Source organism: Euphorbia lathyris, chromosome 5 (assembly GCF_963576675.1).
Source record: "Euphorbia lathyris chromosome 5, ddEupLath1.1, whole genome shotgun sequence".
In the NCBI taxonomy this organism is placed as follows: Eukaryota; Viridiplantae; Streptophyta; class Magnoliopsida; order Malpighiales; family Euphorbiaceae; genus Euphorbia; species Euphorbia lathyris.
Genome location: NC_088914.1, coordinates 15847699 through 15859907, shown reverse-complemented (window position 1 = coordinate 15859907; position 12209 = coordinate 15847699). Strand labels below are relative to the sequence as shown.

Here is a 12209-nt window from a genome sequence, read left to right as displayed (position 1 = left end):
CAGGATCATTGTCGGTTCACAATCCCAAGGCAAAACTGACACATGGATTCGATAAGATCCACTTTTCACCGCTATAAATAATGGGCAAATCCCCATTGTTATCTCTTTACACTTACCGAATTCTCTGGCAAAGCATTCTCTCTCTAAAATTCTCAAACTTCCCAATCTTTCTCTGAAACTATGACTAAGGTTTCCGTTAACATCTCCGGTGCCGGTCAACCTAAGACCAGTTCCGATGAACCTTCCAGGAAAACTACTTCGCCTGAAACTACAAAGGTCACTACGCCGAGCAAAGGCAAAGCTGGCCAAGCCACCTCCTCTAAGGGAAAGCCGACCAAGGTCAGAACCTACACCAAAGTCTTCGCAGACGTTAGAGAGTGCAAAATAGACTTCTCGAGATGGTTCTCTGAGGCCTTCGTAACAACCGAGCAACCATTCTGTGAATGGATATCGAAGAATGGCTGGACCGAGCTGTTTTCAATTAGAGATCCCACTTACCCTGACCTAGTAAGGGAATTTTATCACAATCTGCGGGTTACCGACGACAACCAGGACTATCTGGTAACCATGGCAAAGGAGAAGACAATCTTTATTAACCCTACCTACCTTGCCAATTTGCTGAAATTGAAGAATGAGGGAACAAAGCTGAGAAAGAAGGGTGATCATGAAGGAACTGGGTACGTTGCCACCTTCTGCAAGCCCGCTGGCCATTCTAGAGAAATCTCAAGTTCATCAATGGGCCAGCACCAAAAGATGGCACACTATCTACTGACCAATTACATCTACCCCAAGATTAATTGCACCAGCTCAGCGACAAATTTCGAGCAATGCTTCATATGGCATATGCTGACCTACAAGCCCATCAACATGCCAGTTTTCTTAATTGCTGGCTTCCAGAGGAGCACTGGAACTTTAAGGCTGGGCTCACTCATAACCAGAATCCTCAAAGACCATCAAATTGATCTCTTCGAGGAAACTGAGGCCCAAGGCTCTGAGATCACAGCTGCTTCGCTGCGTGCCTTGAAGTATGACCAACCGATTAAGAAAGGCAAAAATACTGATGAGGCTGATGAGGAGACAACTGTCTCAAAGAAAGGGAAAAGGACAAAGGCTCCAGCTGCCCGAAAAAGAAAAGCTGTTGGGACTCCTTCAAAAAAGGCTGAGCCTCAAACTAAGAAGCTAAAGTCAGCTTCTCAAAAAGGTCAGGAGAGACCTAAGTCAGCTGAGAAGAGAAGCAGGCAAGATGAGCCTGAAATAGAGGAAAGAACAGATGCTGATGAGCAACCTCAAAAGAAGCAGAAGTCTTCTAAGCTGACCCCTATTGATGCTATCCCTACTGACATCATTGTTCCTGGTGATTCTCACTTCACACAGTGTCTGGGAACCGAAGCTGAGCATCAAGAAGATGATGTGGAACTGGATGATCACTTCATCACTCAGGTGGAGGAAGAATAACTCAGATCAGGATGAAGAAGAAGAAGAAGAAGCAAGCGGTCAGGATGATGCTGAGGAGACAGCTAGTGAAGAAGAAGCTGCTGACCCAACTAATACTGAGTTGGGTGCAGATAAAGAACAAGAACAAGCTGACCAGCTTAATGCTGATCAAGAAGAGACTTCTCCTTCTCACTCAGGAGAGTCTATCCAAGCTGACACTCCTCCTCGCAGAAGAAGATTAGTAAAGGCAAGTCAGAAACCTGTCATTAACCTCCCTGTTCAAAAGCCGACTAAAGATCCTTCTTCTCTTAAGTTTAAGTTTTTCAGTAAGCAAACCCCTTCTTCTCAACAAGCTTCTCTTGAAAAGCAAGCCTCTGTTTCTTCACCAAAGGAACAAGCCGACTTGAATGCTTCCGCTAACTCAACGAGCCAAATCGAGCAAGTTCTCGTCAATACTGCTGCTCCAAGCAATGTGCTGACTCAGAATATTCCTGCACCAATCATCACTGACAGCATTAGGATTACTACTTCACCGACCATCACTACTGCCGATCAATCCTCTCTTCCAGAAAATCAAGTACAGCTTGAAAACACACTTCCAGTCACTGACCCTGTCATAACTCTGACTCCTCCACAAACTGGTCATACTGAGGAAACTAGGCAACATGATGATGAATCCCTCAACTATCTGCATGCCACCGAGACTGGTAGAAAACTCATCAACTCGGTGCAGTCATTAATTAAGGACATTCATCAATCTGCTGAACCTACTGCTGGGTCTAGTAACAATGCATCAACTCAGCTGTCCCAAGTCACTCAGCTCTTAAATGAGGTTAAAGGACTGAAGGATCTGCTAAGTGATATGATTTCAATTCAATCACATCAGCCCAAGAAGGACTCAATAACAAAGCTGGCTGAGCTCCAACTGACAATGGTTCAACATCTTAACACTCTTCAAGGCCAATTCCAGACCCTGTCAGCTGCGAACACTCATTATGCAACTTCTGATGAAGTTAAGATGCTCTTCGCCCAGCTTCACACTGCGCAAATCAAGACCAACAATCAGCTGGCCTCCTACTCTCAATGCTCGGTGGAGCAAATAAGCGAAGCAGTTCGTCTGCTGAACTTAAGTAAACAAGAGATGGACACTGACCAAATGAAGCAAAATGAGATATTGGTCAACTCTCAAAGGATCTTCACCCATGTGCGTCATAACAATCTCCAGCGTCAATATTATGACACAGCCTTGCTGAAGACCTTTCATCAAGTTTTTGCTGCATTGACAGATTCAATTACTTAGGTAGGTAAGTCACAAGCTTACATACTAAGCCTGCTCAGCGCCGCTGAAATCGAGATACCCAAAGAGGTCTTGAATGAAGGCGTTATTGTCTTTGACGGTATTAATGAAAGTGCCGACAAACTTAAGGAGCTATCCGCCGTGCTAACCGCCGCTGTCTTAACCGACTCTTTTAGAATTCCTGCTCCTCCCGATGCTGACAAAACGGGGGAGAAAGAACAGGCTAGAACTCAGCAGGAGGCTCCTAGAAGCAGTCAGTCTAAGCAAAAGAAAAAGAAGTAGAAATAGGCTAGCTCAGCTTTGTTTAACTTAGTCTGTAGTCTATATGTTCTTTTATGCCCATGTTTTGCTATGTATGCTGACTACTTCACTTAAATACAATACTTGCATCTTTTATCCTAACTTGAGTTATTTCATATGATGCTGAGTATTATGTTATTATGTATCTTCAATTACATCAACTGTGTTTACTGTCTATAATACTTGTTGATTGTATCCCATGCTGATCATATGTTTGACATTGTCTTGTATGATTATAAAACACTGTCTCATAAGACCCATTGAACAAAATGATTACTCAGTGCTCTCTGAATGTTACACCTTCCGCTTAATACTGAGTAAAATAGAATATGTTCCATGAGCTGACCTATATCTGAAAACTGACCTTAGACTTACTCGATTAAACCTTAAAATGTTTAGAGTTAAAACTAAGTCAGTAGCTCAACCCTGACGGGGGAGTTCGCTAAGTAATAATAGGTCAACTATCATGGGGGAGCTCAACACTGAGTTCCTCGCTGAATAGTTTTGCCAACATCAAAATGGGGGCGTTTGTTGAAACACCTTTCCACATGATTTTGATTTGATAAAATTATTTAAGTAAAATTAAATATATTCTAAACACACTAAGTTTAAATGCTTTGATTTATTATACTAATGTGTTTGTTCAATGTTGAGTTAAAATTATTTATAAGACATAAAGAGTAAAAGGCCGAAGCCCAATACGGAAGTCAAAGCCCAAGTCAAACAAATCAAAACAACTCGGCCCGCGTGTGCAGAACGCTGTCGTTATGTACAAACGCAGCTCAGCGGAAGAAGGATCTAGAAGACCTTCGTTGAACAACTTCGGAGTGAAGCTGCTGAGTTGAATCGACAAAGAGTACAAGACAGCAGCTGAGCAAGAACAACTTCCAGACAAAGTATTTCCACTTTGGGTAAAGTTCAGAAGACACAGAACGCTGTCTAGTTGACCTTACCATAAATGGAGAGACATTCTGCCGAGCTGACTAAAAGCTGCTCAACACTGACCGAGGATAGAAGATACTCAAATCTGATTGGCCGAGAGCTCTGAGCAAAACTGAGTGACAATGATAGGAAGCCGTTTCCCTCCAACGGTTATTTCGAAATTCGAAATGACCGATGTCTCAGACGTCTCTATAAATAGAGCCCTTCAGTTGCTTCATTCAACACAGAACTTTTATCAAGCCATTACGCTGACCAAAATTCTACGCAAAGTTCTGCAAGAAAAAGCAAAGCAAATTCTTACACCAAATTCTATATCGTTTGTGTAAAAGTCTAGAGTGATTATTCAATCATCTAAAGTGTCTTAGAAATTGTTGTTTAGGACAAATCGTTATCATTTCTAGAGATTAGAAAGGAGAGGCTGAGTACTCGGTTATAGTACTCAGCGAGAGTTTAGGAGTGAGTAGAGGTATAGAGGAAGGTACTCTTGTTATACTCAGCTTCTAGGTTGTAAAAGGTTTGATGCTCTACCGTTAAAGAGCTCAGTAGAGAATTCGAAATCTCGGAACGTGTTCCGGGGACAGGACGTAGGCTCGGAGGCCGAACCTGGATAAATCTGCTGAGTAATATCTTTCTAACCCTAAACTCCTTAATATATATATTGCTTGCTTAAACAAAACTGACCAAGTAAAGAGGTCACGCTGAGTTGTATGCATTGAGTATCTGAGTTCAGGAATAGACTCAAAGTGCTATCTCCTGACTCAACGAAAGAAGCTAACTTAGTCATCAGTTGACTAAGCTAGTGTCTTATTCACTCAGCGCGCTGTGTAATCCTTTTTTTAAACAAAAAGAAGTCAGTCTTAACGTACTTAAATTTTAAATAGTTCCTATCCCCCCCTCTTGGAACTAACTTGCTACGTTATAAGGGACCAACAGGATATACCACTTGAATGATCCCTAAAATTTTCTACATATTTTTTTTATAAATGCTTTATCCTCATACTTATTTCCTCTACCAAACAGATAGCAATACAAACAAAAAGTACATCTTTGGATACACTATAGTACTCTAACCACATCAACATATCAAACTAACTTGTTTGAAAACTGCTTTGGACTCCTGAAAAATTAGTTTGAGGAAATACATGGTCTTTTAGTTGACAATGTCCCTTTAATAAGTAATATCTCCATAATTCATCTTGAATGATATTATCATCCATAACAATCTGTTTTCTATTTTCGAGATAAAAAATAATATGATCATTTAATATTTACACACATTGTCTCTTCTCACTATTTGATGAAGTCTCAATATTTTAACTATTGTCAATCGTTTTAAACATTTACGCAATGTGTTCCTAAATAAAATAAATATAAATATAACTAAATTTTTTGGTAGAAGAAAAGTTTAGGTAAGGGTAGGTCTACCCACTCCAAAGGTCAGATAAATATAACTAAATTAATAAACTAAAGTAAATCATAATTCAAATAAATAAATAAAAAATAAAGTAAATTTGGAATCCTAAATTAGAAATTAATAAATAATTATAGTTTAAATTAAAATAAATTAGAGATCCATTAAATTAAACTCATTTGGAATCTCGCTACCCCGGAAAGAGTGCGTGCGTTTTTCTGGTTAGTGGCTCATCGACGAATTCTCTGTAACGAGCTCCGTTGGAAACGACACTTAGCTGCTTCTCCGGCGTGTCTGGTTTGCAGGGAGGTAGAGACCCAGATCCATGTTTTACGTGACTGTAGGGAAGCAAAGGCTGTATGGTACGAGCTGGTCCCAAGTCGAAGCCTTTACTTGTTCTTTCGAATTAGTGAGGCGGATTGGCTGCAAACCAATCTGAACCAGGAGACGGTTATCAGGGGAGCACCGTGGTCGAGTATCTTTGCTCAAGGAGTTTGGTGGATCTGGAAATGGAGGAATGAGAAAATTTTTTCGAACAAGAAACCCCCAGATAACAAGGCTTTGTTCATTGCCGACCGAGCTATGGAGCTCAAACAGGCGCAAGCTTTGCTTATTGTTAAAGACGGGTCAGATAAGAGCCTAATCTGGATAAGTTGGCTTCCCCCTAAACCTGGATGAGTGAAGATTAATTCTGATGGCGCTAGCAAAGGGAATCCCGGGTATGCCTCAGCAGGAGGCCTGATCCGTGATCATCAGGGAGATTGGAAAGGTGGTTTCTTGGTTAATCTTGGTGTCTGTACGGCCACGCTTGCTGAACTTTGGGGCATTTACTTAGGCATGAAGCTGGCTTGGAATAAGGGGTATAGGAAAGTTATTATGGAAATGGACTCAAAAGCCCTCATTGATGTCATACTAGGATTGAGCGGAGTGCACCATCCGTACGCCTGGTTAATTAAGAAGTGGCAGGAGCTTCGTTTGAGGTGTTGGGAGGTTAGGTTGGTTCATGTGTTTAGAGAAGGTAATAAAGCCGCTGACTGGATGGCGAATTTCGCAGGATCTTGTTCTTTGGGTCGTCACGAGTGTGATGTGCCTCCTGTAGGTCTCCATGATATTCTGAGTGCGGATCGGTTTGGACGTTCCACATGCCGGAATATCAACTTTTAGTTTTCTTTCTGTTTGCTCTGGGCTCGGCCCTCCTTTATTACCAAAAAAAAGAAATCCATAAATTAGAAATTTAGAAATTCCTAAATTAAACCCTAAATGAAACCCTAAATTAGAAATCCTTAAATTAATTATAATTATTAAATTAGACTTCTAAAAAAACAACATATTAGAAATTCCTAATTTAGAAATCATAAAAAAAAAACTAAAAATAAAATAAATAATGGAAAATAGAGAATTTATCGTGAAAGTTGAGCGAGAGTAGGTAAGAAAAACCTTGGATGAGTGAATTTGTAAGAAGTGTGAGGAATTTCAGAATTTTTCCCCCAAAAGTTTGAATATTATTTGCCTTCTTTATCTTTTTTCCTTTTCTGTGTCCAATAAAACTCCAAAAAGATGTTGTTTTCATAGAAAGTGTTAAACATTGTTGTATAAATTTAACTAAACGTTACATTTCTTGTGATTTGGAGTGAACGATAAACACTCTCTCAAAAAGCTAAAACAAACAAGCACCCATTAATTGACTTTTATACTAAAATCAACTGTTTTGAAATTTTATCAAACACTTTTTACATGTTTTAGAATCGAAAGGAAAAATTAGTTGAATTTTTTTGGAAACAAAGTGCCACTTACATCACATAGTACCTTTTGCAACTAAGAATACTAAGTTCATCTGTTGGTAAATAGACAGACTTACAAGGATTGTTTTGTATATTTTCAAATAAAAAATATATAAATTTCTGCATTAAACTTGTCGTCACTCCTCTTGGTGTAGTCAAAACTTATGCCATTTTCATGAGGTTTTGATCAACAAAGTCTCCAAGAAGAGAGAATGGATTCTGCTTCTGCAATTGCATCACTTTCTACTTTCATAGATAAACGGAAAAGTCGTTCGAGAATCATCAGAACCATTGCAATTGCTCTGACAATTGCTATCGTTTTACTTTCTTTTCCATTTTTCAATTTCTCTCCAGCAGCTTCTCAGCTTCCACTACTTTTCAACTTCGGAGATTCTAACTCTGATACAGGCGGCTATTCCGCAAGTTTCCACCGCCTTCCTTCACCGCACGGAGATACTTACTTCGGTCGACCTTCAGGCCGGTTTTCTGATGGCCGTCTCATCATTGATTTTATAGGTAAAATGCCGTTTCTGAGTTTTTCAATAGTTCACTCTGAAAGTATGATGTTCACTTGAAAAACTATATGATATATTCAAATATTTTTGCAGCTGAGAAGTTAGGGATTCCGTACCTGAACGCATATCTTGACTCCATATCATCAGATTTCACACATGGAGCGAATTTTGCAGCCAGTGGAGCCACAATTCAGCCTGGAAATGGAAAATTGTTGGATGCGAATTTCAACCCTATTTCACTGAATATACAGATTTTGGAGTTCCAACAGTTTAAAGACCGCACAATTGAGTTATACCAACAAGGTTTGATTAAATTTTAGATAGTAGAATTGTGCTTTTAGATAGTAGAATTGTGCTTAAAAGTCCAAAGCTCTTTTCATCTTTAGTGTTGATTGTGATTGTTGATTAATATTTCCGATATGAGTTCTGTAATGAAAGGACTCCATGATTGACATCTGCACGCCGATTTCATTCTGAGAAAGAATAGAGAGATTAAGAAGATAATAGAATGTTATGTTATGAGTTGGTTGGTTTGATGCAGGGGCAGATTTACAGGGGTCACAATTGACCCCCCCTCCCAATTTAGGGAGAGATAAAGAAAAATTATAATTACCGACTGATATTTCCGTTGTTAAATGTAACATTTCTACAGTCTATTCATAATTTGTTGACGTATTTGGTACATATGGAATCTAGGATGGAAATGGCCATTGTTCTGTAATTTTAACACATTTTCATCCATTAACCGCCATTAGTCTGATGTGAGCTAGTTAATTGTCTGACATTTGACTCTCATAGATCAAGTTTGTTCAGGAGTAATCATTTGCTTTGTGCTCTTTCAGATAGAAGTTTGTGGAGAAGAAAGGGTCTTCCTAGGCCAGAAGACTTCTCAAAAGCACTCTATACATTGGATTGCGGACAGAACGATCTTGATTTCTGGCTTGAAACAATGATGGATGAGCAGAAAGTAGTGGCATCCATCCCCAATATAATCAATCAGTTTGCTCTAGCCATAAAGGTAACATGTATAGTACTACTGCTATTTTCTTTTGTGCACATTTTTGTGAATTCAATCATAGTTATTTTGGTCTCAAATTTGACAGGAACTCTTCCAAGAAGGAGCAAGAAAATTCTGGATACATAATACAGGTCCAATTGGCTGTTTGCCCATTATTGTTATAGTTCATCCTCCAAAGCCTGGAAATGTAGACTCAGCTGGCTGTGTGAAATCTTATAATGAGGTGGCCCAAGTTTTCAACAAGAAGCTGAACCAAACTATATCCAAACTAAGGACTGATTTGTCTGATGCAGTGCACATTCTAGTTGATATCTACTCAGCCAAATATTCCCTTATTAGTGAAGCAAAGAAAAATGGTAAGTTCAATACCTAGTTGCCAAGATATGGAGAAATTACCGATTGGGATTATAAAAGTTCTTAGACTTAATACATAATTATACTCTTGAAGTTGTCACTTGTTGCTCAGCACCTAAATTTATACTTGGACCTATACACACCTCAAGTCCTCGAGACGTCCAACACCCTTATTTGTTGCTTTTGCCAACTTGAAAGTTGACATGAAACTGTCGAGTTAAACGCTCCATGTCATTTCAGCAAATAAGGATATCGGAGGTCCGAAATTGACAAGTTTAACTGTGTGATAGGTCCAAGTATAAGAGCATCTTCAATTATTCATACCCACAATCACTAAGTATACATCATTGTAACATTTTTTTTAATAAACTTCATTTTATTAAACTATTAACTCCAATGGTTAAACTCTATAACCACTCGATCATAAGGAATCCTCCTATTGACATTGTAATTAGTGTATGAATTGTTTGTTGGTTGAGTGACTGCAGGATTTGAGGATCCACTGGGTTGCTGTTGTGGGCAGTTTGGTGATTACAGGGTTGATTGTGGAACGACAACAGAATTAGTGAATGGAACAGAAGTTTATGGGGCTGCTTGCAGTGATCCTTCAAAACGCATTAGCTGGGATGGCATACATTATACTGAAGCTGCAAATAAATTGGTAGCCAATAGAACCATGGATGGCTCATTATCAGATCCTCCGTTGCCTCTCATTGAAGCATGTGCCCAACCTATTCATTCTACCACATTTTTACGGGGATATCACAATGACAAACGAAAAGTTTTCGTGTCATAAATGTATTAGCAACAAAAATATAATCTTGTTGAGCTGGTAGTATCAAACGAGTTGTCTTTATAACTCGTGTTATTATATCAGAAATTAACGTCCTACATTTTTAAGGTAAACAATTTTGCAATGACAATAAATAAGTATTTTCCACATGTACACCGTTTCAAATTTATCATTGTAAACAAAGACATTCTAATGGTCAATTATATCTAAGATATTGAATGTGTTATTAATACAATTACAAAAAAAAAAAAAAAAAAACAAGTTTAGAAGGTTTGATATGAAAGTCAAATAAATTTAGGGTTTTTTTTTATTTAATTTTGTAGATTATATAATTTGAGTGCTAGGTTATTTATTTTTTAATCATGTTTTTGGTAAAAAATTTTATATTAAAATTTTATTTTTTAATTATTGAATACTAATTTAAAAATTAAAGGGTAAATAATTATAATGTTCCTGTGTTTTTACGTAAATTTACAATGTTTTAATAGTAAAATATCCATTCTTCCCATTTTATGTTTTTTCCCTTCATAATAACAATAATCTCTCCAATATTAATTAAGTGTTTTATTAATTTTCATATAATTATAAATTTTGATATTGTAGGACTTATCATTAAACAAAATGAAAGATAATTGTAAAATTTTAATGATAATATTGTAAAACTTATTAAAATTGGAGTAGAACAATATAAAATTATAAAAGTGATTTTTTAAGAGAATAAGAAATATAATTTTCTTTTCATAATTAATATACACAAGTATAAAAATTTCCGTGTATATATATTACATAAACTTCATTCAAACTATTTTGATTATATTTGAAAACTAGAAGATAAATTATTTTGTTTGTATAATTAGGAGTAATTTTGTACTTTTATATATAAAAAATAAATAAAGGGACAAAATAGTTGATTAAGGTAAAATCTAAGGACCTTATAATAACATGATGGATCTACTAATGAGTTAACTAAAAACATAATGGCCTTATAATTATTTACCCGAAATTAAATTAGTTATTCAAATTGGATTGATTTTTTTTTTTAGATTTTAGTTCAAGCAATTACTATTCAATTTTTTTTTTATATAAACACATTTATTTTTTTTTGGTTTTGTTTTGGATATTTAATTTAATTTAATTTTTTAATTATTGAATACTAATTTAGAAATTAAATTAACTAAAAGAGTTATTCAAATTGGAATGAATTTTTAGCTCAAGCAATTACTATTCAACAGTGAATATACCGGAATAAAAATTTTGGAACAATTTTCGTATATAAACACATTTTCAGTAGGAATCAAAGTCTTGCATCGTTATTCGAATTTCTTTTACATATTTGTTGGTTTTGTTAAAAAAAAGGTTGCTTGGATTGTTTAGGCACTCGAAATAAAAAAAAAATCTATCCCAATTTTCTTCGATTAGTTCATCTGAACGTTTTTTTGGTACTTAGACGATTTTTAGCCATCTAAGTTTCGCCTAAGCCTCATAAATACCACCTAGACCGGCTACGCGCCACTTAAGCGATGATGAACAAAAACGTTTTTTTATTATTATAATTAACTTCTAAACAGTACATGTGGTTATTCATAAATTATATTTATTATTTTTGAATATGTTTATACTCAATAACTTTTTGTGAATTATTTTAAATCAATCTTTATATAAATACTGATTTTTATGCATTTTTAAAAATATATATTATTTTTTAAGATGTCATTTGCAAGAATTTTGTATCGTATAATTCTATATAAAGAGAAATTTTGCACCACGACTTTTGTCTTTTCTTCTATTTGAAAAGAACTTGTCAACAAAATATTAGGAGAAAACAAAACGACTGTGCTGAGACTCAATAAAAAAACGACTCTGCTGGGGATCCAACCCAGAATCTCTGGTTTCGTAGACCAGCGCCTTATCCATTGGGCCACAGAGTCCTGCTATTCGGTTGTCTTTATTTTTTCTTTAGTTTATAAGTATGGTTACATTTATTTGGATCTCCTACGTTGATATTAGATCATTTTCTTCCAATTATCAAATTTTAGTAAAAAAGAACTGATAAAGCATTTTTTTATTGACTACTTTCTCATAGTCTATTCTTCAACAACAACAAAGTCTTAGTCCCGAAATGATTTGGGATCGACTAACATGAACCATCATATAAAACCGTAAATCAAGTCGTATCAGCGACACAAATTTTCTCTATCCACTACTATATTTTCCTCAATCCCTAATAAACTCATATCACTCTCGATCACCATCTTTCAAGTTTGTTTAGGTCTTCTCCTATCCCTCACCATTACATCCCTTTGCCACTCTTCAGTCCTCCAAACCGGTGTATCAAGCGCTCTTCGTCTTACATGACCAAACCAC

The 12209-nt window shown here is 36.6% G+C and overlaps 1 protein-coding gene and 1 non-coding gene across 2 annotated transcripts; one reads left to right on the top strand and one right to left on the bottom strand.

Moving 5' to 3' along the window:
• The first annotated feature begins 7325 nt into the window (after window positions 1-7325).
• On the top strand, window positions 7326-10038 carry LOC136230388 (GDSL esterase/lipase At5g14450-like). Its single transcript, XM_066019452.1, has 5 exons — window positions 7326-7681; window positions 7774-7983; window positions 8523-8698; window positions 8784-9054; window positions 9541-10038. Exons 1-5 carry the CDS (start codon window positions 7378-7380, stop codon window positions 9846-9848), a joined length of 1269 nt encoding a protein of 422 aa, XP_065875524.1. The 5' UTR covers window positions 7326-7377; the 3' UTR covers window positions 9849-10038.
• Window positions 10039-11700: 1662 nt separating this feature from the next.
• Window positions 11701-11773, bottom strand: TRNAR-ACG (transfer RNA arginine (anticodon ACG)). The gene has a single exon. It is a non-coding gene; the product is annotated as a tRNA-Arg (tRNA).
• Window positions 11774-12209: the final 436 nt, after the last annotated feature.